Raw genomic sequence first — 24436 nt, forward strand, 5'->3', positions numbered from 1 at the left:
CCATTAAACCTGAAGGCCCGCCCCCAGTGACCCACTTCCTCTAGTGAGACTCCACTTTTTGGTTTTTTGTTTGTTTGTTTGTTTGTTTGTTTGTTTGTTTTTGGCTTTTTGAAACAGCGTTTCTCTGTGTAGCCCTGGCTGTCTAGGAACTCGCTCTGTAGACAAGGTTGGCCTCGAACTCACAGAGATCCACCTGTCTCTGCCTCCCAAGTACTGGAGTTAAAGGCATGTGCCGCCACTACTTGGTGATAGATACTATAACATTCCCAAATTCCATTACCAGCTGGGGGCCCCACGTCCAAACACATGGACCTATGGGGATGACATTCAAGCAACGACAGGTAATAACCTAGGTCCAGTCATCACCAAACATGGGCTGGAAGGTCGGGTGCTAAGAAGGGGAAGCATGGCATGTGGGTGGCGTGTGCATCCATAGATATAAAAAAATCATCAGGTTAGCTGACCACAGGCCCATGTAACACAGTCATGGGAGTGCAGAGCTGCAATCCCAGCTACTCATGAAGCTAAAACTGGAGGGTCATAAGATCAAGGCCAGCCTAAGTAACTTAGCCAGACTCTCATAAAACAATTTTAAAGAACGGGCGGGTGAGATGGCTCACTAGGTAAAAGATGCTTGCTGTGTAAACCTGATAATCCGGAGTTTGATCCCTAGAGCCCATGAAGGAAGGAAAGAACTGGTTCTTGGATGTTGACCTCTACACACACTCATGGCTCACATGGGTCTCCCCACCCACCCCACCCCACCCCATACCCCTCCCACTCCCTACTCCTACCATAATAATTTAAAATTTAAAGCTACATTTATTTGGGTGTATGTGCTTATATATATGGTGTCTCATAGCATGCATGTTGAGTCAGAGTCCAATTCTCGGGAATCAATTCTCTCTTTCTACCACATGAGCTTCAGACACTGAATTAGGGTTTTCAGACTTGGCAATAAGCTCCTCTATCCACTGAGCCATATTGTTGGCCCCTGATAATATTTTTTTAATTACAAAATTAAAGAGGGGCTAGGGATATTGCTCAGAGGCGGGTGGTGGACACTTGGTAATCTCAGCACTCGGAAGACTGAGCAGGAGTATCGGGAGTTCAAAGTCATCCTCAGCTACAAAGTGAGTTTATGGCTAGCCGGGGCTACGTGAGACTATCTTAAAACAAACAAACAAAAAAGTCATTTTTTAGAACTATTTTAAACTGCTAAAAACAACAGAAACCATGCCTCCGTGTCCTTAACAAATTGGGACCTACAGACTTCCCTTGCACTGGTGTGGCATCTACTCCCCTCTGTTCTAGGACCTCAGGGAGCCTGAGGCCACAATGCAAGAAGCTGTTCAAATCTGATGCCATTATCAATGGCTTGGTTGTGAGAGTCAAGATTTCTCTCAATTCAATCTTGTGAAAGCAAAGTGTAGCAGTGATTTGTGGATGGAAGGAGCTCCCTGCCATCCGTAGCCAGGGCCTTGGATCATTATTTGTGCATTTGTGAAATCTATTCATGGATGCCATGCAGGCCTGGTGTGTCAGGCAAGTGCCCTACCACCGAGCTACAACCCTAGCCAAAGCATGGAAACTTATACAAATATAATATTTATTTTGTCTATTTTTCATGATGAAGTTTGGGAAGATTTGTTTAAGAAAGAAAGAAGAAATACATTATACTTTAAAAACAAAAACAAAAACTGGGCATGTTGGCAAAAACCTTTAATCCCAACATTCGAGAGTCAGAGACAGGTGGGTCTCTAGTCATTCAAGGCCAGCCTGGTCAACACAGTGAGTTACAGGCTAGCTAAGGCTGCATAAAGAGACCCTATTTCAATAAAATAAAATAAAAAGTTTATTCACTGTGCTAAATAGCTTTATGTTGACTTGACACAAGCTAAAGTCACTTGAAAGGAGGAAACCTCAATTAAGAAAATGTCACTATCAGATCAGGCTGTAGGCAAGCCTATAGGGCATTTTCTTAATTAATGATTGATTTTGGAGTGCCCAGCTCATGTGGGTGGTGCCATTCCTGGGCTAGTGCTCTTGGGTTCTATAAGAAAGCAAGTTGACCCAGTGCCATGTGGAAATTGTCCTTCTCATTTCTCCCCTCGTGTTCTAACATTCACGCATGTATGACTAACCTTTGTTCCAAGACTAATCTTTGTTTATGTATGAATACACTGTTGTTTTCCATCTTGGGAAGCTGGGGAGGCACTGGAAAACTATGGCCTTTCCTGGTCCCTGGCCTTCTCTGCAACAGCACCCATACATGGGGTCGCACTGGGAGATGCCCACACGTCACCCTGTGCTTTCTTGCACAAGAAGTTGATCTTGAGTTCCTGTGTAGAATGTAGCTTATACAATGTCAAGAACAGCAGTTTTGCTGTCAGGTGCCAGTGGGTGGGAAGTTGTAGGTTAGGTGTTTGGGTTCAGACACCAGTTTCCCTTGTTTCTCTCATGGAGTGGTTTGTATGTGAATTTCAGCCCAAAATCTCTTTGGGAACTGTTTGTTGAGACAGTTTTTCACCCCATTGAAACATGAAGATAAACTTGTAAATAAAGCCAAGAGCATATCTAAAAGGGAGAAAGAAGAAAGAAAAGAAAGAACGAAAGAAAGAAAGAAAGAAAGAAAGAAAGAAAGAAAGAAAGAAAGGGAGGAAGAAAGGAAGGAAGGAAGAAAAAGTTGAGGCAAAGCAGTAGTGGTGCAAGTCTTTAATCCCAGCACTCGGGAGGCAGAGTCTCTGTGAATTCAAGTCCAGCCTGGCCTACAGAGCAAGTTCCAGGACAGCCAGTGCTATACAGAGAAACCCTGTCTCAAGACCAAGAAACCCTGTCTCAAACCAAGAAGGAAGAGAGAGAGAGAGAGAGAGAGAGAGAGAGAGAGAGAGAGAGAGAGAGAGAGAGAGAGAGAGAGCAGAAAGCAGGTTGAGCGAGACACATGGAGCAAACCAGTAAGCAGCACTCCTTGATGGCCTCTGCATCAGCTCCTGCCTCCAGGTTCCTACCCTGCTTGAGTTCCTGTCCTGACTTCCTCCAGTGAGGAACTGGTGATATGGAAGTGGAAGCCAAATAAACCCTTTCCTCCCCAAGTTGCTTTGGTTATGGTGTTTCATCACAGAAATCGAAACCCTAACTAAGACATCCTCCATCACTTTTTTGTTCTGGGAAAGGAAACCCAGGGCATTTGGAGGCACATACCTGCACTCCCAGCTCTCCAGAGGCTGAGGCAGGAAGATTAAAAGTTCAAGGTCGGCCAAGGTACAAACACATTCCACTGCATTTTCAAAGAGATTGTAGCCACATATGATAGCACACTCAGGTAATCAAGTAGTCAGGAATCAGGAGGAGTTCATCTTCATTCTGGGCTACATAGCAAGCTCTAGCCTAGCCATACCTATACAGTAGGACCATATCTATACCTGTATCATCTATCTATCTATCCTATTATCTCTCATCTATTATCTAAATCATCTATATTATCTGTATCTATATATCTATGTTATCTATATATCTATATAATCTATTATCTATGTCTCATATATTATCTACATAATTTATTACCTATACTTATGTCATCTATTATCTCTATATCGTCTATATTATCTATATCTGTATCATCTATTATCTTTTTTAAAATTAAATTTTACTTAAAAACAATTTTATTTTACATACCAATCCTAGTTCCCTCTCCCTCCTGTCTGCCCATCCCCCCCATCTATTATCTATATCATCTATCTATAGAGAGACAGAAACTGTGGCCAGGCCAGTTGAAAGCACCTATAAAACCATCTACTCAAGAGGCTGAGGCAGGAGAATCTCTGCTTGAGAATAGTCCAGGGACTTCAGCAATAATGTCTCTCAAACCTACCCTGCCTGGGGAGTGGAGGGTGGATGGGGTGTGGGGGGGTAGGTCGAGGGAGGGGTGGAGGGATGGGGGAGGGGAGAGAGAGGGAGAAGGGATTGACATGTGAAACAAGCTTGTTCCTAATTTGAACTAATAAAAAAATTACAAAAAAAAATGTCTCTCAAAATAAAAAAAAAGCAAAAAAGGATTGGGGCCGGGGCCGGAGCCGGGGCAGCTCTCAAGAGCACAATCTCAAGTTCAGAGCTGTCTCCTAGCCAGCCAGCAGCTGCACAGAACCTCTGGGTGGTGGTCCTTGGTCCAGAACCTCTCCTCATCCACCACCATCCCAGTCTTCTCCCTCCCTGCTCTCTTCCCTGCCCCCTCCCTCCTCGGTGCCCCCCCTATGGGATCCCTTCTTCTGTACCTCTGGAGCATGATGTTTTGCTGACCCATAACCCCCTCTTAAACTCTCAAATGCTCGGCAGAACAAAAGGCTAACGTGGAGGGCAAGCCAGGGCTGCTAATGCTGGTTTGGTTTTGTTTTCTGCCTCCCACACAGCAGGTTTCTAAGTAAGTAGGGGTGCACCTGTCTCCATACATATTTACATACATACTTGCCCCCAGACACAAGAAGTAGGGCCTGAGAGTTGAGGCCAGCTCTGCTTTCCCCTCCCCTGCCACCCCTCCCCTTCCCTCTTCTTTCTTGCTCTCCTCTCCCCTCCCCTCCCCTCCCCACGCTCATGATCCCAGTCCTGCCTGGTCCCCAGGACTCCGAGGATTCCTGTCTAACCCCCTCCTCCTCTGAAGTGTCTTGCTTCCTGTCCTAAACTGTTGCTCTGAGTGTCCCCCCCCCCCTGCTTTGCCTCTGAGGGCCCGGTTTCCTGAGTAAGTAGCAAGCCAGACAGTACAAAGGCTGAATAAACAGTCAGTAGAAATTAACTTGAACGTTCAGGGACAAGAACAAAGACTTCCGACGTGAGCCAGGGAAGGAATCATAATTGCCAGGGAGAGAGGGGCAGCCCTGGAGCTCTAGCTGCTGGAGACTAGGGAACTGGGATGTTGACAGTGGCGGAGACAGGCAGGCAAGATGCTGACTTGATAAGTGGAAGAGTGAGAATTCTAATTCATGAAAGATGCTTATAGAAAGGGGAATGGGGACAGAGAGGAGGGGCAGCTGAAGGGTCCAAAGGCAAATGGGAAGGTCCCTCCCTGCTCCTGCACTGGCATCCTTGCCTGGGTCCCCAGCCTAGCGTAGATGTTCTGATGGGGACACTAACAACAGTCAAGCAGACAGACATGCATGGAGATTCCAGGGTAGTGGGACAGTCATTGTGTCTCCAGGTGGAAGAGAGCCTCCACCCTGGAGCCCATAGAAACAGATGGTGAGGGACCCGTTTAAGAGAGTTCTACAGAGAGGCAATTGGCAGGTCCTGTCCTTACCCCACCCCATGTGATAGCATGAACGCTCAGAGTCATGCCTGGGAGAAGGGTGCCTCAGGGCAGAATCTTAAAGAAGAGTGCATTGTGGAGAAGGGTCTCAGGGGACAGCCTGAGATGAGAGAGCAGGTTTCTGTAGCTTGCAGGGATGAATTGAAGGAAAGAGACAAGTGGATTCCAGAAACTGAGGAGGCTGGACAGATGGTGCTGGGGACTTCCTCGGAAGCGGAGACTGGTTGGTCACAGCATCCATTCCAGAAATGAGACAGAAGGGAGCTTCCTGGAGAGTCTCCCTTAGAAAGAAGGTAGCACCCCAGGCGTATGCTTGGGGTCTATCAGGCTAGTCTGAAAGATCTGAGCACCAGCCTTTGCTGGAGGATGAACTCACCGGTCCACCCAACCTCCAGGAATACACAGGAGAGACAGCAGGGCTGCTGTCTGTATCAATGTCAGAGCCCACTTTCTCGGCTTCAGGACACAACACACATATTCATGGCTGGAAAGTCAAGGTGACAGCACATGAGCTCAGGAACAACCCATGGAAGACACCAGGCTTTCATCCATGAGTGACTTCTGCCTTCTAATGCCAGGTCAAAAAGCTCCCAGGAAGGGACTATACCTCCGAAAACCCCTGCTTCTTTCATTTGTGTGGCAAAAGACATCTCCATGCTCCGTGGCCTCTTAATTTCGTAGATGGTAAAGTGCAGAGAATTAGAGAATCAATGGGCAATTAAGGAGGTACTGGCAGGTTCTGGCCAAGAGCATATTATTTATTTATTCAGTCAGCCACGCTCATTTTTAAAGAGCTAACTTCCATTTTGTTTCTGACATCGAAAATAAATCAAACTAAAAAACAGTATATATCATAGCTGAAAAAATTATTTGCATGATATGTTACCCTCTTGAAGCCTCAGTAGCAACCTGAAAAAGGAATTTTTGTCAGTGTCAAAAAAAAAAAAAAAAAAAGATATGAATTCATTCTGCACTGGCCTTCCCTGAGGGTACAAATGGGATCGAAAAGACAAAAATAAGGTTTTAATTCACCGGTGATTTTCCCACCCTGTCTCAAGCTTCTTTTTGATTTCTGAGCATCCATTTTCCTGGGTCGTCTTGGGAGGGTTGCAGGGTTTCAATCCATTAACACAGTAGTAGGCCGGTGAAATTTCAGAATAGGCTGAAATGAACAGACACAGTGAGGACACAAACTGCCCCAGGGCTCCAGCTCCTAGACAGGATCTGTCTCCCTAAAGGAGGGGGTTCCTTTGGAGAGCCCCCCTTTCTCTCCACTACTCCCCCGACCTCACTTGAATTTATCCTACTAGGCAGAAAAACAGCCTTACTACCCGGTCCATACCAGCTTCCTGTTTTGGACCCCGCCTTGGCATTAATTATACCTGCATCAATGACCTTCTTCCACCCTCCGGCCGCCTTTCCTCACCCTCCTCTTCCCCGCTCCTCACCACTCCCCAGCAAGCACTCTTGGCTTCCTATGGGCATACTTCCCAAGCTACCCCACGGTTGATTCTAGGACAGCGGCTCTCACACTTAGGTCAGTTTCTAAACCACCTTGACAGCGTGCTGTACGGTGCTAGTTCAGTAGATCTGGGTGCTAGCTGGAAATTTGCATTCCTAATAAGTTTAATAATGAGACTGTGCCAGGAGAACCTCTGTTCTCAGATAGCGATGAGGCCAATGGGAGGGGATACCTACATTAGCTTGGGCTGTGGCGCCATCTCGTGGCTAGAGATAGCAACAGCGATCTGCCCTGTGAAGCACAAAGAGACTCACTCCACTTCCTCAAAAACTTCAAAAACATGTTCCCCTTTACTGTCTCTACCTTTTTTTGTTTGTTTGTTTTGGTTTTTCGAGACAGGGTTTCTCTGTGGCTTTGGAGGCTGTCCTGGAACTAGCTCTTGTAGACCAGGCTGGTCTCGAACTCGAACTCGGACTGCCTCTACTTTCTAAGGCTGACTTTTTACTGTTTAAATGACCTCTTTCCATTGCCTGAACAACTACAGGTGAACAGGATCCTTACAAACTATGTCCTGCCCGATGTGGTAGAAATGAAACAGGAAGCCGGGTGGAGTCTAGAGACTAAACTGGGCAGCCTTTGATAACTGTCCACCAGGTACATCTGACCTAAGGTGTAACACCAAACACATGGCAGACAGCAGAACAGCACACACAATGAACTCTAACCCCAAGCCAATAACCATAGCAACCAAGGATTCCATGTTGTCTCAACCCAGGGCGGGGAATGTCATACCTGGAGCCTCGGAATGTGCCTCTGTCTGGCCTGCATGAAGCCCTCTGGCACCACATAAATTGAGTATAGTGGTCATACCTGTAATCCCAGCCCTGGCAGTTGGGAGGTAGATGTGGGAAGGTTGGAAGTTCAAGGTCACCAGGTGGTGGTGGCCCATGCCTTTAATCCCAACACTTAGGAGGCAAAGGCAGACTGATCTCTATGAGTTTGAGGCTAGCCTGGTCTACAGAGTGACGGCCAAGGCTACACAGAAAAACCCTGTCTCCAAAACCAAACAAACTTCAAAGTCTTATGTAGAGAATTTGAAAGCCAAACTCAAAGAACAAAATGAAAACACACACACACAAACACACACAAAAAAAAAAAAAAAAGAAGAAGAAGAAGGAGCAGGTCACAAGCTCAGGACTTGCTTCTACTACCTGGACTATGGAGTCCAGACTTGGACAATTATCTGGAAATGAAAATGGAAAAGGGCTAGTGATGTAGCCTAGTTGTAGACCATGGGCAAAGGCCTGTGTTCATGCCCCAGTACTGAAAAAAAAAATGTAGGTTTCAAAGTCCCGTTCTTAAGAATTTCGGGTTTGGTGGTTTGGTGGTTTTGTGCTAGGACCCAGCCACTTGCAAGCATTATAAGTAAACTGAAGAAAATGGCTTGAGACTCTGATGTTAGCCACTGTCTGAAGGACTGTGACTGCCTAGCACCATCCAACAGAGGCAGTCATGGCTGCACACGTGACCAAACATGTACATTAGCCACCCTTTAAACATCAAAGGGGTGAGGGCAGGACTGGAGAGGTGACAGTGGCTGTTCTTCCAAGGGATCCAGGTTTGAGCTCACAACCATCTATAACTCCAGCTCCAAGGGAAAGGACCAGCTCCCCATTTCGGCATCCATAACGGCCTAACACGTGCTTGCCTGACCTTGCCTTGGTCGCTAGAAAGTCAGGTGCCAGCCTTGTGGCAAGGAACCAATCAGAAGTTAGCTGGTGGTGCTATGCTTTATGGCTATGGGTGTGCTTTAGCGTAGCAATTGCCCTGGGAGGGCCTATGGGCCATAACAACCAGATGACCAATCAACACAGGACAAGCCTGGAGGCACACCAATCCTGAGCCTGTGCATACCCCTAGACACTCCCCTTATGCTGCCCTATAAGATCTCTATGCCATGGTTTCTTGGCGTCTTTCCTAGCCATGGTGGGTGGATGAAAGGCCTGAGATAACATGGGGTTAGCTCATTAAACAATTGCAATAAAACCTCTTGCTGTTTGCATCAAGCTTTCGACTCCACCAGGTGATTGGGGTTGTCAAGGACCTGGGCCGGGATCCTGGGGGCCTGAGCCTCCGGGGGTCTTTCACAAGGGACCTGGCACCCTTGTGTCTTCAGGCCCCAGGCAGACAAGCATGTGATACACAGACACACTTGCAGGTTTAATACCCATATACATAAAATAATATTTTTTTAAGTGTAAGAAGGAACCGGGTATGTACTTTGGTTGGTAGAGTGCCTGCCTACTATGAATGAAGTCCTAAATTTGATCCCTAGTACTGCATAGTGAGCCACGGTGGTTGCTGGGGTCCGGCTTGTATCAGTACCACACTACAGAAGCTATCTATTCTGGACTGATGTCTCTAGGGCTGAGATGGGAGCCAGCCAGATGGCCCCGTGTTCATCCCTGAGTCAGGGGATGCTGAACCAGGAAACTCTTAGCTACCCAACAGTGATAAAGAACAGACACAGGCATCTTGTCATTTCAGGAGGGCTCTTAGTCCAGGCCGGAAACTGGAGTCTCCAGTTTATTCTAGCATCCTCCTAAATAGCTTTCCAACAGTAGGTGTGACCACAGAAGGCATCTACTATCATGTATATAGCTGATATCAAGTAATTCTTTTAATTCAAGAGTCACCTAAACAGTCTCCAGGCACACAGCAAAATCCTCAGGACAGGTGCAGGCACACCTAGGACTTAGGTCTGTAGTTATGCAAAGTAGGAGACATTCTCCACTGAGGCCAAGCCATTTGGCTGCAATTTAGCCAGCATCTGAAAGACAATGGGAAATTCAGGCTCCTGGAAAATGGAGCAGAGGTTTGGACCCGAGAAACTTTATAATCAATAATTTTTGGTCCCTGACAGGTGGTGTATACCTGTGCTTTAGCATTTGTGAATGTGTGTGGTGGTTTGAAAGAAAATGGTCCCCAAAGGGATTGGCACTATTAGGAGGTGTGGCCTTGTTAGAGGAGGTGTGTCACTGTGGGAGCAGACTTTGAGGTCTCCTATGCTCAAGCTTCCCTCTGTGTGACAGTCAACTTCCTGTTGCCTTCAAGATGTAGCACTCGCAGTTCAGCACTATGTCTTACTGCCATAAGCACTATGTCTTGCACACTGCCATACTCTCCATCATGATGGCAATGGACCAAACTTCTGAAACTGTAAGTGAGCTGCCCCAATTAATTGTTTCCTTTATAAGAATTGCTGTGGTCATGGTGTCTCTTCACAGCAATGAAAACCCTGAGACAATGTGAAAAGATCAGAAGTTCAAGATCACCGTTGGCTAACATAGGAGACTCAAGGCCAGCTTAGGCTACTTGAGATCTTCTATTGCAAACCAACTAACTAACTAACTAACTAAATAAATAAATAAATAAATCATGCATATTTTACCCACTATGTCCAAGACAATATTTTGCAATCATGCTTTATCTGATACAATCTATTTTGCATTTGCCACACTGCCGACGGCTACCACATTCACTAAGAGCAGTAAACATCATGGCAGCTTTTATGCATAATAGCCTAAAGCCAGCTTGAATGAACATGAGCCAAAGGGTGGGTCAACAAACTGTAGCATGTTCGGAGAGGGATCTATACAAGCAAAGATAACAACCATGCAGCATTCCACACATTGTGTTGAGTGGACACAAACCAAAGGGAACTAAATTGGGTTGATTGGACAGAGTACTGGGCAGGGCACAAAGGAACTTTGGGACCCAAAGAAACATCCTTTTGAAGGTCACTGGGATATGTGCATAAGTGAGAAGGCAAGGTCCTCTACGCTCCAGACCAACAGGCATTTGTTATATTCTAAAGGTAATAATGGGTAGGAGTGGGCTTGCATGTGAGCGCAGTGCCCTCAGAGGCCAGAGACATCAGATGCTCTGGAACTGGAGTTACAGGTGATTACAAGCCTGATGTGGGCACTGAGAACTGGACCCAGGACCTCTGAGCCATCTCTTTAACTCCCACCCTGGCTTTTTGGTGTGGATCAAGGATGAGATCCTCAGGCATGTACAAGCAATCACATTACTGAGCCATCTACCCAGCCCTGCAAATAATAATCTTTTAAAATACGTAATTTAAGGTTGAGTCAGAGGAAGAATAGAAGATAACAAGAATGGAGATATCATAATAGAGGGAGACATTTTAGGTTTACAGAGAAATCAGGCACTAGGGAAATGTCTGGAGATCTACAAAGATGACACCAGCTAACAATCTAAAGCAACAGAGGAGAGGCTACCTTAAATGCTCTCCCCTGATAATGAGATTGATGACTGACTTATATGACACCCGATAGCCCTCATTCAGCAGCTGGTGGAAGTAGAAGCAGACACCCACAACTAATCACTGAACTGAACTGGAATCCAGATGCAGAGAAGGACGAGTGAAGAGCAAAGGGGTCCAGACCGGGCTGGTGAAACCCACAGAAACAGCAGAGCTGAACATTGGGGGGCTCTTGGTCCCCAGACTGATATCTGGGATACCAGCATGGGACTGATCCAGACCCCAGGAACATGGGTTTCAGTGAGGAAACCTCGGAAATCTATGGGACCTCCTGTAGTAGTTTAGTATTTATCCCTAACACAGGTGTGGACTTTGGGAGCCCATTCCACATAGCGGAATACTCCCTGAGCCAAGACACACGGGGGTGGGCCTAGGCTCTATCCCAAAGGATTATGATAGACTCTGATGACACCCTATGGAAGGCCTCACCATCCAAGGGAAGCAGAAAGGATATGTGATAGGTAGGGTTTTAGTTGGGGGGGGAGTGGCAGGGGAGGACGGGAGGGAGAAGGGAACTGGGATTGTCGTGTAAAACAATCTTGTTTCTAATTCAAATAAAAAAATCTGCAAAAAAATACGTTATTTATTGTGTCTGCATGCATATGCACATGTATGTGCATACCCACAGAGGCCAGAAGAGGGCATCAGACCTCCTGTGGTTTGGTTACCCTGTGTAGGTGCTAGGAACCTGACTCTAGGTCTCTGGAAGAGCAGCAAACATTCTTAACTGCTGAATGGTCTCTCCATCCTCCCCAAGGATAATAATGTTGAATTATCTCAGTGTGTAGCTTCATCTCAGTCTAGTTAAATCTCTATATCTGAGAATGGGCCTCAAGCACTTAGCAGATTTCAGAGTAAGTCTAATATGGATTACCACAGCCCTGGGGAAGTACTCGGACTTTGATGATGAGCAAGGGAACAGAATCATTAAAACGGAGGGACCAGATACAGTGGCTTGTATATGTAGACCCAGTTCCTTGGGAATTTTGGCACCCCGTGGAGAGCAGAGCTTGGATCCCAGAAGACACATGTTCAAGGCCAGGCTCAGCTGATTCTGAGCCTGGTCCCTAATTCACCAGAGGTTACCAGGATCCCACTCAGAAGTGAAGTTAGGCTAACCATCTGTTAGAATCACTGGCCCACTTCCTCAGAGCTGCTTCCTGAAGGCTCTGGGTTTGTCTCAGCTTCGTAGCCCCTAGTAGGCTTGGTATACACACACAGGCATTTGGTGGAGAAACCCATGGGAGCGGTCAGATTGCCTTTCCTGTCATCCTGCCAGGGCGACCAGAGAGAGACAAGAACTCCATCCCAGTTCAGGTAGGAGGGATCAGCCTTCCTTGCCCAGGGCACCAGGGCTTCTCCAATGCCATCTGTCTCCACCAGACATCAGCTGGGCTGATCTCACTTTGAGCACTCTCTTTGTAAAAATACATTAAAAGGAATCTCCAGTTGGCCCTTGTTTATAGAACACATTAGCCCCAAATTAAACCTGGCAAGTTTGTCAACCTTCACTTCCATTTAAAATACATAGCTAAAAGTTGGGCAAAGGTGGTGCACGTTGCCTTTGATTCCAACACCTGGGAGGCAGAGGCAGGGGGATCTCCATGAGTACAAGGCCAGCCTGATTTATAAAGGGAGTTCTGGGACAGCTGGAGCTGTTACACAGAGAAACCCTATTGAAAAACCGTGTGTGTGTGTGTGTGTGTGTGTGTGTGTGTGTGTGTGTGTGTGCGCGCGCGCACAAGCACACATCCAGAAGTACACTAATGTCACAGCACATGCATGGTGGTCAGAGGACAACTTCATATTCCACCCTGAGACAGGTAGGTTTGCAGTTATGCCAGGCTAGCTTCTGGGGATTGTAGTCTCCTCCTCCCATCATGGGCATGAAAGGATTACAGATGTACACTACAGCATCGGGCTTTATGTGGGGTCTGGGGATCCAAAAGTAGATCTTCCAACCCATCGCCTCCAGAGTAAGTTATTGGAACAGAGAGCAGGGAACTTTGCCCAAGTCAAGCAAAATATGGTGCATAAATGGCCCTGTGTCCATAGTTCTGTCTTCAGAGAAAAGGTTGGAGGGTTGTGTGGTTTGAATAGGAATGGCCCCATAAGCTCATAGGTTTGAATGCTTGGTCGCTAGGAGTGGCACTACTTGACAGGGATTAGGTGTGGCCTTTTGGAGTAGATACATCACTGGGAGTAGGCTTTGGAGTTTCAGATGCCCAAGTGGATCCCTGTGGCTGTCTCTTCCTGCTGCCCACCGATCTGGATGTAGAACTCTCAGCTAATTCTCCAGCACAACGCTGAATGCTGCCATACTTCCTGCCATGATGGCAACAGACTAAACCTCTGAAACTGCAGGCCAGCCCCCAATTTAAATGTTCTCCTTTATAAGAGTTGTGGTCGGAGGAGGGATGGGGGTGAGGGGAGGGAGAGGGAGAAAGGACTTACATGTGAAACAAGCTTGTTCCCTAACTTGAATTAAAAAAAAAAAAAAAAAAAAAAAAAAGGAAAAAAGAAAAAAAAAGAATACTGGCTAAGACAGGTGCTTAGACCAACACCACCAAGCAGGCTGAGCTACAGCAGCTCACATGACATACAAACCCCATCCTTGTGGCTTGTGACAATTCTGTGACTACCCCATCAAGGGCTAGCTAAACATGGCTGACACTGGGCAGAAGGGAAAGGAACACATGAACTGTTCTTGCAGCCTGTGGCACATACCACCTCTGCCTCATAACTGGCCAGGAGCCCTATGTCCACATTTAGGTCCAACAGGGCTCAAGGTCACATTTTTGCTGAGTGGACAGAATTCTTGGCAAGGGACATCTAGATGTCCAGCCAAACAATGCTGCCTGGCCAAGGCAAGGTCAAGAAGACATGCATGTTCTCACATTTAAGGTTCTTGGGTCCTAACAACAAAAACAATCAGACATTGTCCAAAGGAAAGGAAAGACACAGGTGTGCAGTGAAGACAGCAAACAGTTGAATCAAAATACATTTCATGTCAGGACCAGGCTGGTGAAACCCAAAGAAACAGCTGGCCTGAACAAGGGGGAGCACATGGACCCCAGACTGCTGTCTGGGAGGCCAGCACGGGACTGATCCAGACCCCTAAACGTGGATGTCAATGAGGAGACCTCCGCACTCTAGGGGGGTCCCTGGTAGTGGATCAGTATTTTTCCCTGGTGTAAGAAGGGCTTTGAGAGCCCATCCCACGTGAAGGAATGCTCTCTTGGCCTGGACACATGGGGGAGGGCCCAGGCCCGTCCCAGGATGATGTGGTGGACTTTGGGGAGCCCCCATCAAGGGCCCTACCCTGCCTGGGGAGTGGAGGGGGGATGGGGTGGGGGATTGAAGGGAAAGGTTGGGGGGAAGGGGAGGGAGAGGGAGAAGGGATTGACATTTGAAGCAAGCTTGTTCCTAATTTGAACTAATAAAAAATACATTTCATAAAGTTATTTTTTTTAGTATTATTAAAGGCATGTGGTGGTGATGCACGCTTTTAATCACAACGCAGAGGCAGGCGGATCTCAGTGTTTGAGACCATCCTGGTCTACGGAGCAAGTTCCAGGACAGCTAGAGCTACACACAGAAACCCTGTCTTGAAAAACAAACACACACACAATTTTTTTTTTTTTTTTTGATTCTTGGAAACTTTTGTTACATTGATGAGTCAGGTTGTATTTCTACTGGACATTACCAGACTAGAAAGAGACTCAGATTCTCTTGTCTATCCATGACATTGTCGATGGGGGTTGATTGTTCCTTCTAGATCATCACACATTAAAAGTACTTACCCTTTGGCTCACTGTGGCAAGGACTCTATACCTGTGGTGCCTAATCTTGTTTTACCTTAAGTCTTTGATGGCTACAAGTGACTTCCATTCTCAGGAGCTGGCTGCTGATCCCAGTGTTAACTAAGGCTGTACTCCATATAGCAGTGACCCCAGAACCCAGGCTCTGCAATATATATAACCAGTCCCTTCCAAACACCTGTATCCAACGGGAAGAAACCATAGCATCGCAGCCCAGCCCTCCATCCCCAGCAGTCAAGACCTCTTCTCCCATTTGCTTCTGGTTCAGGCTCAGATGTGCTTTGATGTAACCCCACTAGCAATGGGAGTCTCAGATAAGCTTGTCTGGAAAACTCCAGAAACCTGCTCTTCTGCAGTGACTCAAGAGTACAAGCCCTTCATGATTGGCTTCCTCCCCAGTTCCCAACCATGTCCTATGGAACAATCCTCCAGACCCTTCACTTTGGCCTAAGGTGCCTTGTTCATCCCAGGGGAAGCACTCTGGTGTCAACGGAACTACAGAGGCCTGTGTCTTCTGCCTACAGAGGCCTGTGTCTTCTGCCTACACCAGGCCTTGTGCTCTCTGGATGCAGAAGCCAAAGGAAGCTTAGCCTACACCTGGCGGGGTAAGATGAAGGGGAAGAGCTGGCCAAAATGTCCTCCAAGATCATGGAGTCTTCTTTATCATGGTCCTTGGAGAGCCACAGCTGGAACCTCTATAGACCACATCATTCACAACCACCCTCCTCAGTCCCCAGGCCCAAATCTTTGCCACCACTGAAGAAAAATGGACTCAAGGTTATAGTTTATACAATTCAAGATTTATGTAAGTCCAAGATACTTAAGTTATTCTTAAATTGCACAATGCTAAAGACAGTCTATAAAAGAGTCAAACACACCACTGCAAGGTAATTCAATGAGTTCTTTTTTTTTTTTTTTTTTAAATAAATGTGTACAGAAAAAAAAAATCCCCCCAATGGCAATCTCCCCATTCAGCTCCCTGTCTGTGCACAGGAAGCCACAGGAGACCCCGGCTGGAACAGCAGGGGCAGCAATCCCACTCTGTGGGATGGACTTCTATTTCCGGTGAAGAATATGGAAGAGTTTTGAGTTCCCTTTGTTCTCCAGTGTGTCTTGTACAAAATATTACACTTTTAAACATGTATTTACAGAGTTTGCACAAATAGAAAATGATTACAAATTACAACCAGGCTTGGCAAGATAATAAAAGCTTCCCCTCTCCCCACTCACGGGGATCAGGTGTGATGATTGCTCCATATTTACATCTATGTTTTAAAAAATCTGAGCTCCTACAGACCTGGAGGAAGTGTATAAAAGCTGGCTAAACACCGTCAATCCATCCATGTGAGCTATACAGGGGTTGATACCAGCCGGCCAGTCCATGACACACTCCCTGAATCAACTCAGAAACAGACCCACTCAGCCAGCCAGCCCCACACCCGCCCTGGCCCGCCTGCTGCAGTGTGTGGGGGTTGGGTGGGGAGAGGGGAGTGGATGGAATGGGAACAGGACAACCTGGTTATGAGTCCTTCCTTCAAACAGCCTCCAGCAGGGCTAAGCCAGCTGGCTGGTGAAACGCCATCCTAAGGCTTTGAAAGAACACACAACTCCTCAGGGAGGATGTTTCCAAAAGGGCTACAGAATGAGGGAAAGAAGACTCGAGAGAACAATGTTTGCTATTCTGATGTTAAATCTCTGTCCTGAGTGCCAAGCCCAATCTCAACAGTGCAAAAAAAAAAAAAAAAAAAAAAAAGACTTAAGTAGTTCGGGGGGCTGAGGTCAAAGGTTGGCATAGTAGCTGTCCACCCATTGTGCAAGGCCTCGCTCCACCAGCGACCGGTTTATCAACACCACCTGGAAAACAGGATTTTCTTGAGAGTTCTATGTGGCACCTTGGGACTAGGTGTCAAGACAGTGTGGGCTCTCCTACCCAAGTCCCCAGTCATCAGCCAGGGCACAGGTGCAGACATGGGGCATAACTACAACAGGTTTGTTTTTTGGTTTTGTTTTTTTTTTTTTTTTTTTTTTTTTTTTTTACATGTTGGTGCCACAGGCTTCTAAAATCTTGAAACCAAAGCCTTGACACTAAGGATAGGAGCAATGGACAGAGGTCCTGGACGGTCTAGAGCAGGTCTCCCCATCTTGGCACTAAGGTATTCTGTGTTGGAAGAGGCTGTCCCAGAAGTTACACGTTCAACAGCACTTCTAGCTTCCACCTGCTACATGCCACTAACATCACTACTCCTAATTGTGGAACCCAGTGTTCCCTGAGTGGCACTGGTCCACAATCGTGACATTTAATAATGCCAGAACAAGTTCCCAGTCAGCCCACTACTGCTGACAGCAACTTGGGTGGAAAGGGGCAAACTCACTTCATCTCCAACCACACTCCATAGCTGAATTAGAGGAAGGCCAGTCTCACTGTAGCTTGTCACCTAGAGGTACAGGGGGCAGAGAAAACATCTTAGGCATGCTTTCAAAACTACCATGGAACCCAGGGAGACCTCAAACTCAAAATCCCCTTGCCTCAGCGTATGAATGCTGGCTGGGGTTATAGGATAGCACACCAGGCCTGGCTTATACACTTCTTCAAGCCTGCCAGTCACTCCAGGACTTCTGACCATAGGACAGAAGGAATTTAAATGTCAGATCTCAAGAAGCCTGGACACTTAGTTGCACTAGGTAGGAGCCTCTCCTAACAGTCCCTGGCTGCCCTGCCAGCCTCCTGCCCCAACCACATACCTGGGCCAGCAGTGCGGTGTTGCCTGTCATCTCACTCATGGCTGCATCTGCCTCAGGTGAAAAGTGGTCGTCATCTTGAAAAGAAGGAAAAGGGAAAGCAGTGTTCAGATACCCACGGGGGCAAAACAGTCTTGTCACCTGCAGGCTGTCCCAGATGCTGCACACTTCAGGACTGCATCTCTGAGAGCCACCTTGCCAGCAGGGCCTGGGTCTCTGTGACTCAAGTGGGTGAATGAAGAAGCCCCAGCTACACGGGCCCCCCAAGGCGTAAGCAGACAGAAAGGCTGCCTCCGATGCAAGCAGGCCTCTTTCCCCACTTATCTGGAGGCCAGCTATACTGCACAAGTGTGTGCACCTCCACCAAACCAGCAATGCCCCCAGAAGATGGGAGAGCATGTCCACTTCACAGGCAAAGGCTAAACCCACAGGCTAAGTGGCTCACACCATGGCACAGGCAGCATTCCAATCCAAGCAGTTGGCCCAGTAAAAGGCAGCTGCCCTTTAATAGACCCTGAGGTGCCTTCTGCTGGGCTGCCTTACAAACGTGACGTACAAGAACATGCCCAAGACAGGACATGGCAGGGTGGAAGGCAACAGCTTATAAAGTGTGGTGGAAGAGTCTTGTGATAAAGGAGGGCCGATTTCAGGGGGCCTGGCCAGATTGCTTAGATGGACAGATGGGAGAGAAAGGCTGGCAAGAAAGAAGGGAAACAGGCTGGAGAGATGGCTCAGAGGTTATGAGCACCCACTGTTCTTCCAGAGGTCCTGAGTTCAATTCCCAGCAACCACATGGTGGCTCACAACCATCCCTTATGAAATCTGGAGCCCTCTTCTGGTGTGCAGATATACATGGAAGCAGAATGTTGTATACATAATAAATAAAAAAAAAAAAAAAAAAAAAAAAAAAAAAAAGGGAAACGAAACAGAGCCTGCCGGCATTCTGATAGGACTTCTGCTGTAATGTCTCTGTTTTCCTTTAAGACAGGGTCTTGTGTGTGTAGCTCAGGTTGGCCTCAAACTCATGGCAGTCCTCCTACTTTGGCCTCCTGAGTACTAGGATTACAAGTGTGCAGCACCATGCCTGGTAGTCTATCTAGAGCACTTTAAACTGCTCTACGAAAAACAGGACCTGAAGGGGCCTGCATGGGAGAGAGGGGGACACATTAGAGACTTTTACATACAGCCAGAAGAACCGGTGATCTGACCACTCCACAACAGTACACTCTCACAGCTACCCTGAAAGACAAGCACCATCCCCTCATGCCAGAGGTCAGTCAGGCTAAGGAGAAATGCTTTTGGTCTCAGACACACAGGTCAACACAGTCCCCCCACCATCCCCTAAGGAGTGGTGATGGTGCCGAGCAGCCAGCTGACTTCCAGCCTGGCTATCTGGACCACGTTCTGAAGTACCTCACTGGACCTCTCAGGCTAGCACCTGGGTAAAGTAGAAGGCAGCAGACCCCGGATGAGGGGCCACAGCAGTATTAGCATGGCCTGGGGACTTGCTAGAAATCCAAGATCTACTCAACCAGAAGCTAACAATGGCACCAACCATGTTTACACAGGCTTCAGATGAGAAAGAAGGAGGGCACCAAGAAAGCCCAGTGACCACCAGTGCCCAGCCCGAAGTCGGAGGCCCGCCTGTTACCTGACAGTGGAACCACACTGTCCAGAAGGACTTCTGCTCCTTGGAATGGTAGGGTCACAAAGTCAGACCTAGAAAGGCAAGAAAGGGCCAGGCGTTGGTGGTGCACGCCTTTAATCCCAGCACTCGGGAGGCAGAGGCAGGCAGATCTCTATGAGTTCGAGGCCAGCCTGGACTCCAGAACAAGTGCCAGGATAGGCTCCAAAGCTACACAGAGAAACCCTGTCTTGAAAAACCAAAAACCAAAAAAAAAAAAAAAAAAAAAAAAGGGATGAGTTTAACACAGACCACCAGTATTCACCTTCTACTGAACACAGCAACCTAATCCAGGATGGCGTGCACACCTGAATGCAAGCGGGCAACTGCTGCAAGCCTGACTTAGAGGGACTTCCTTTGAGGCCTGACACTTGGGGCTTCTCCAACAGACCAGTCTTCCAGTCTGTGTAGCTGAGGCAGGTCATTGTGTCTCTCTACACCTGACTCTGTTAAGACACAGTTGGCAGCAGGAGGGATGACTCCAGGCCCACCTGAAGCTGGGTAGAACTGAGCCATGCATCCCATGCCATGCAGGGGTGACTTGTGACTGGCCAAGGAATCCCACTCACCTAATTTGCCGGAGCACGTCGACTTTCACCCTCTTATATCCACCATAGTCCACGTAGCGAATCTCCACCTCATTGGTCTCCTCATAGGAGGCCACTACTTGGGCTCGCCACCAGGCCCCGTCCGCACCAGGGGCAGCGCAGATAACCGTTACTGCAGGGCGGGAGGACAAGTGTGTGGAACACGTCTGGCCTAGGAAGGGCTGTGAGGGCTACCCTGGTCATTGCTCCCCAACTTCCCACATGGTCAGAGGCATGCATTTCCATGGGTAGAGGGCAAGGACAATACAAATCCTCCACAAAACCTCTCCCAGAGCCCAAGACAAACAAGGGAAAACCCAGAACACGAAAAATCCAGCTTAGCATACTCCCAAACTCTGGAGGGCCTTCAGTCTAGATCTGACTCTAAAATTTACTGCAGCCTGAAACTAGCACATGAACCAGAATAAGCCAAGCAAAACATAAAACTCAGCAAACAGGGTGAGGGCCTGCCTTTTGTGTGTCTGTGCATGCGTACAGAGGGCAAGGTTACCCTAGCTGTCATTCTTCAGACAGTGTGCCTTTTTGTTTGTTTTTTTTAAATGATGGATGGCCAGGATTTTGCCTATCTCTGCCTCCCAAGTGCTGGGACCAGATGTGCGCACGCGCACACACGCGCGCACACACACACACACACACACACACACACACACACACAATTTTTTTGAATGGGGTGGAATCAAACTCATCCTATGGAAAGCATTTTATGGAGTTACTGCCCCAGACCCTGTGCCTAAGGAAAAGTCCCCAAGAGAATCAACAACTGTCAAGCGCAGCAGAGCTCAGTGGCCCAGTATCTATGGTCTACTCCAGTCCATAGTAACTCAGATGGAAAGCCTGGCCAGAAGAACATCAGGTCTATCTATACCTCACACCATCTAGCCTCAGCTGCAGGAAGTACAGTGCTCCCAGGCAGTCATCAAGCTGGGAAGCCACAGGATAAAGGTCACAGGAGCACCTCTAAGAACCTCCAGTAGCAGACCACACTTGGTCCTGATGCAGGCAGCGAAACCCCGGTGCAGCCACCCTTACACTCCAGCTTGATCTTTAGTTCTCAGTACAGCACTGGAGGATCTGATGAAAATTAAAACTTCATTCTTCCAAAAGGGGGACACACAAAACTGCTACAGATAACTTCAAATTCTCTTCATGCCTCAAAGCCCATGAAAGGACAGAGGAAGGTTCTGACATTTAGTCCCCTCCCAGCCTCTGCTCAAGTGTTGTCTGATCGAGTCCCTTCGTTTCAGAGACGGTTTCCTCACCTGTCATGTGGCAACAACAGCCCACTGCACTGGTGACAAACATATATACAAAGTGCTCTAGGTGGCATAGACTGCATTATCACTCTACTTCCTGGTGGCCAGCCTGGGTACTACCTGGTATCACCCCACTCAGAAGACACAAAGCCCAGGCTGGAGAGATGGTTCAGTGGTTAGGATCACTGGCTGCTCTTGCAGAGGACCTGGGTTTGATTCCCAGTACCCACATGGTGGCTCACAACCATCCATAACTACAGTTCCAGGGAACCTGAAGCCCTCTTCTGATCTCCATGGGCACCAAACACACATATGGTACATAGACATACATTCAGACAAAATACTCACATATAAAATGAATAATGTAATTTTTAAAAAAATAAAAAGAAGACAAAGTGTTAGGGCTATGATCTGAGTCCACCAGAAAAATGCCACTCCAATCCTACTGCTTTGGTCAGTCAGTGGATTGCTAGCTAGCTAGCCAGAAAACTCAACCCAGTACAACTCCATGACAATGTAAGAACTCAGAGATGTCACAAGAAGTTCCAAACAGTCTTTTCCTAGTCCAGACCAAGTGTAGAATGTGCAACCCACCTGGTCTACATGTCTTGGCCTGACCAGAGCCCAGAACTCTCCGATTCTCTAGGCAACACTTACTTTCCACGGGGGTGGGCAAGGTGGGGATTCCAGGCTGAGAGTAACAGAGGTACATCTGCTGGTCCAAGCTGCGCAGAGCATGGAAGGTAGGGTGTGTGTGCTGCTGTACAAACAGGTGCCCAGCATTGACCTGGTTGACCACGATGACTTCCACAGTGACACCATCAGGCAGCATTAGCTAGAGGAGGAAGAGGCAGCCAACATTGTATCAGTTCTTCTCACGTTTGGGATATATATGCCCAGAGGCCCCAGGGTGAGCCTATGGACTGACACTGCCATCAATAACAACGTGGCACCCAGACAGAAGGTCTGTTGGCTGTTGTGTTGCAATACAGAGACCTGCCATTAGAGGCAGCCTCACCTTGGGATCAGACGGAGAATCCCCCCTCCCTAGTCCAAACTAACTGTATCTGGATCCTCACACAGGTTGGGCAGGGGTCCATCCCCTGGAGCATGCCTGCCCGCCCTCCTGCCCTGCCACTTCTTGACAACAGACTTGACAAGTCTGTAAGACTCAAGGAAGGCAAACAGGGAGTGAGCAGCTTGCTTGGAACAACATCCCTGAGAACACTGGGTGGACAGCCTCAGCCCCCTTTGGACATGCAGCAGACTCCAGATCTGAAAGCATTCTCTGCCTCTGAAGAACAAGCAACAGCCTCAGTCCAGACCCACTGCTAAGGTCTGCAGAGCTTGTGGCCTAGTCATTCCTCTGTGCCTTCCTTCTACTAGGCACCTAGAGATACTCCCCTCCATCCCACAGATGTCCCCCAATCTCCTCGCTTTGGGTGGGAGTCTGCAGGTGCACTCAGCTGCTAAGGCCCCTGTGAAAGGTCCTAGCAGAGGCCATGGGGCTCTCTAAAAGGTTTGTGCTCTGGCACCTCTCCCCCTATAGGTAGCAAAGCAGGATTGTGCATACAGGAGGGTTTGAATTGCACTTCAAGCCTGGTGTCCCCAAGAACTTTCTAGTCTTCTGTGGGTCCCTCCAGTCCTGCTGACTTCAAAGTCTCCCCAGTCCCACCCCACTGAGTAATCGGAACACAAGGGGGGTAAACCACTGACACTAGCTACTCCATTATTTAACATGAGAGGCTATAGCCAAGGCTCCTGGGAAAACCTCTAATTCAGGAGTAAAGCACGGAGTGGGGCCCAGCCCACTCCCGAATGCCCACAGTGACAGAAAGGAACACCACCCCAGCCCAACCCCCACTGCACAAGGGTCTCTGGTGGGGGAAGAAGCTCAAACACCTACCATCCTAAACAAAACCCAAAGGAGCAATTTTCCTGAAGCAACTTGCTCAGCCCAGCTGTGAAAGGCAGTAAATAGTTTGTGGCAACAGAACTCTGCACATCTACTCCCAACAACAAGAGACCAACCGAGGGCCTAAGGCATGTCTGCTCATTGCTCTGGAGATATTAGCTTCTCTTCTGCTAAATTCTAGGGCTTCCAGGCTGGGGACTCTGCATTTACCAACTACAATGTAGGCAGTTCCTGGGGAGATGAAAAAGGGGGGATCCTTCACCGGGCCCACTATTCAGCCCAGCTGACTAGAAAGAACGCAATGACCCATCTAACTAAGTCTCCCCAAAATCCTTCTTGGCAGATCCTACCCAAGGCCTCTGGTGCTGGGCAGTGACTCTAGGTACAGCACCCTCGTTTTAGGTGCCCACACCCCAGTCTCCTGCCTCAACTCTCTTTAGGCAAATGCCTAGAAAAAAGGCAGAATGACCAAATGGCAGGAAAATATAGCCCTCACCGTGTGGGGTCAAGAAGCCCTGGCTTCTTGCCAGTATCTATCCTAGAACATACAGGCCAGCAACAATGCTGAGTGGAGGCCAGAACTAAGCACATACACACCCATGGGCCTGTTTGGCCCATGCATTAACAGTGTCTCAACTGGGATAAGTTTAGGGGAAGGGACAAGTAGGATCCTGGCGAGATTGCTCACCCAAGATGTCATCGGTAGGGAAGGCAGTGCCAGCGAAGGCAGTGGTGGCGCATAGATATTGGTGAGGTTCAGTTCCTTAAACTTCTTTCCAATCAAGTTCAGAGCTTTATCTACATGGTGCTGAGAACCTAAGGGCAGGGGACAAGATACGAAGCCACTGTAAGAGACAAGTGACAGCAAACACAAACCCACCCACATGCCACTCCCTAGAATTCTAATGTGCAAGGGTTTCTAAGGTGCCAACATTTGGCTTTGCTTTAGGAATGAAACTGTTTAAATCTACTCCCCTCTAACACTTTGCCAATCTGACCCATGCTTTGAACACAAAAAGAAGCTGGCAGATGGGAAAGGCACAAATGGCTTTGGCCAGAAGGTTCCTGTGCTCTGTGAGGGAAATGCGGGTGACAGACACTGTGCCCCAGGACCCTGGCCCTGTCCATTGAGCACCCATCCTTATCCTGGCCAGACAGACAGATGGTGCAGAGAGACAGTCTCCTGCAAGCAAACACTGAACTAGAGGAGCTGAAGAGAGGACACTCAGTGTGCCCTCTACCTAGAAACCTACAGTTTCTGTTCACAGGGTTAATTACAAATGGACAATGGCTCTGGGCGTTGGTGGCGC

General features: G+C 47.9%; 1 protein-coding gene across 3 annotated transcripts in view; it reads right to left on the reverse strand.

Moving 5' to 3' along the window:
* Positions 1 to 15808: 15808 nt before the first annotated feature.
* Positions 15809 to 24436, reverse strand: part of Akap1 (A-kinase anchoring protein 1) — a 34021-nt gene continuing 25393 nt past the window's right edge. For all 3 annotated transcript variants that reach the window (XM_027426290.2, XM_027426287.2, XM_027426288.2), the window contains 7 exons: positions 23815 to 23942; positions 21869 to 22046; positions 19920 to 20070; positions 19318 to 19385; positions 17670 to 17743; positions 17300 to 17362; positions 15809 to 16781 (listed from right to left, as the gene is read on the reverse strand). In XM_027426290.2, coding sequence (XP_027282091.1) covers positions 16707 to 16781; positions 17300 to 17362; positions 17670 to 17743; positions 19318 to 19385; positions 19920 to 20070; positions 21869 to 22046; positions 23815 to 23942 — 737 coding nt within the window. In that variant the 3' untranslated portion in view covers positions 15809 to 16706. The remainder of the gene's footprint in view (positions 16782 to 17299; positions 17363 to 17669; positions 17744 to 19317; positions 19386 to 19919; positions 20071 to 21868; positions 22047 to 23814; positions 23943 to 24436) is intronic.

Source organism: Cricetulus griseus, chromosome 7 (genome assembly GCF_003668045.3).
Source record: "Cricetulus griseus strain 17A/GY chromosome 7, alternate assembly CriGri-PICRH-1.0, whole genome shotgun sequence".
NCBI classification, from domain to species: domain Eukaryota; kingdom Metazoa; phylum Chordata; class Mammalia; order Rodentia; family Cricetidae; genus Cricetulus; species Cricetulus griseus.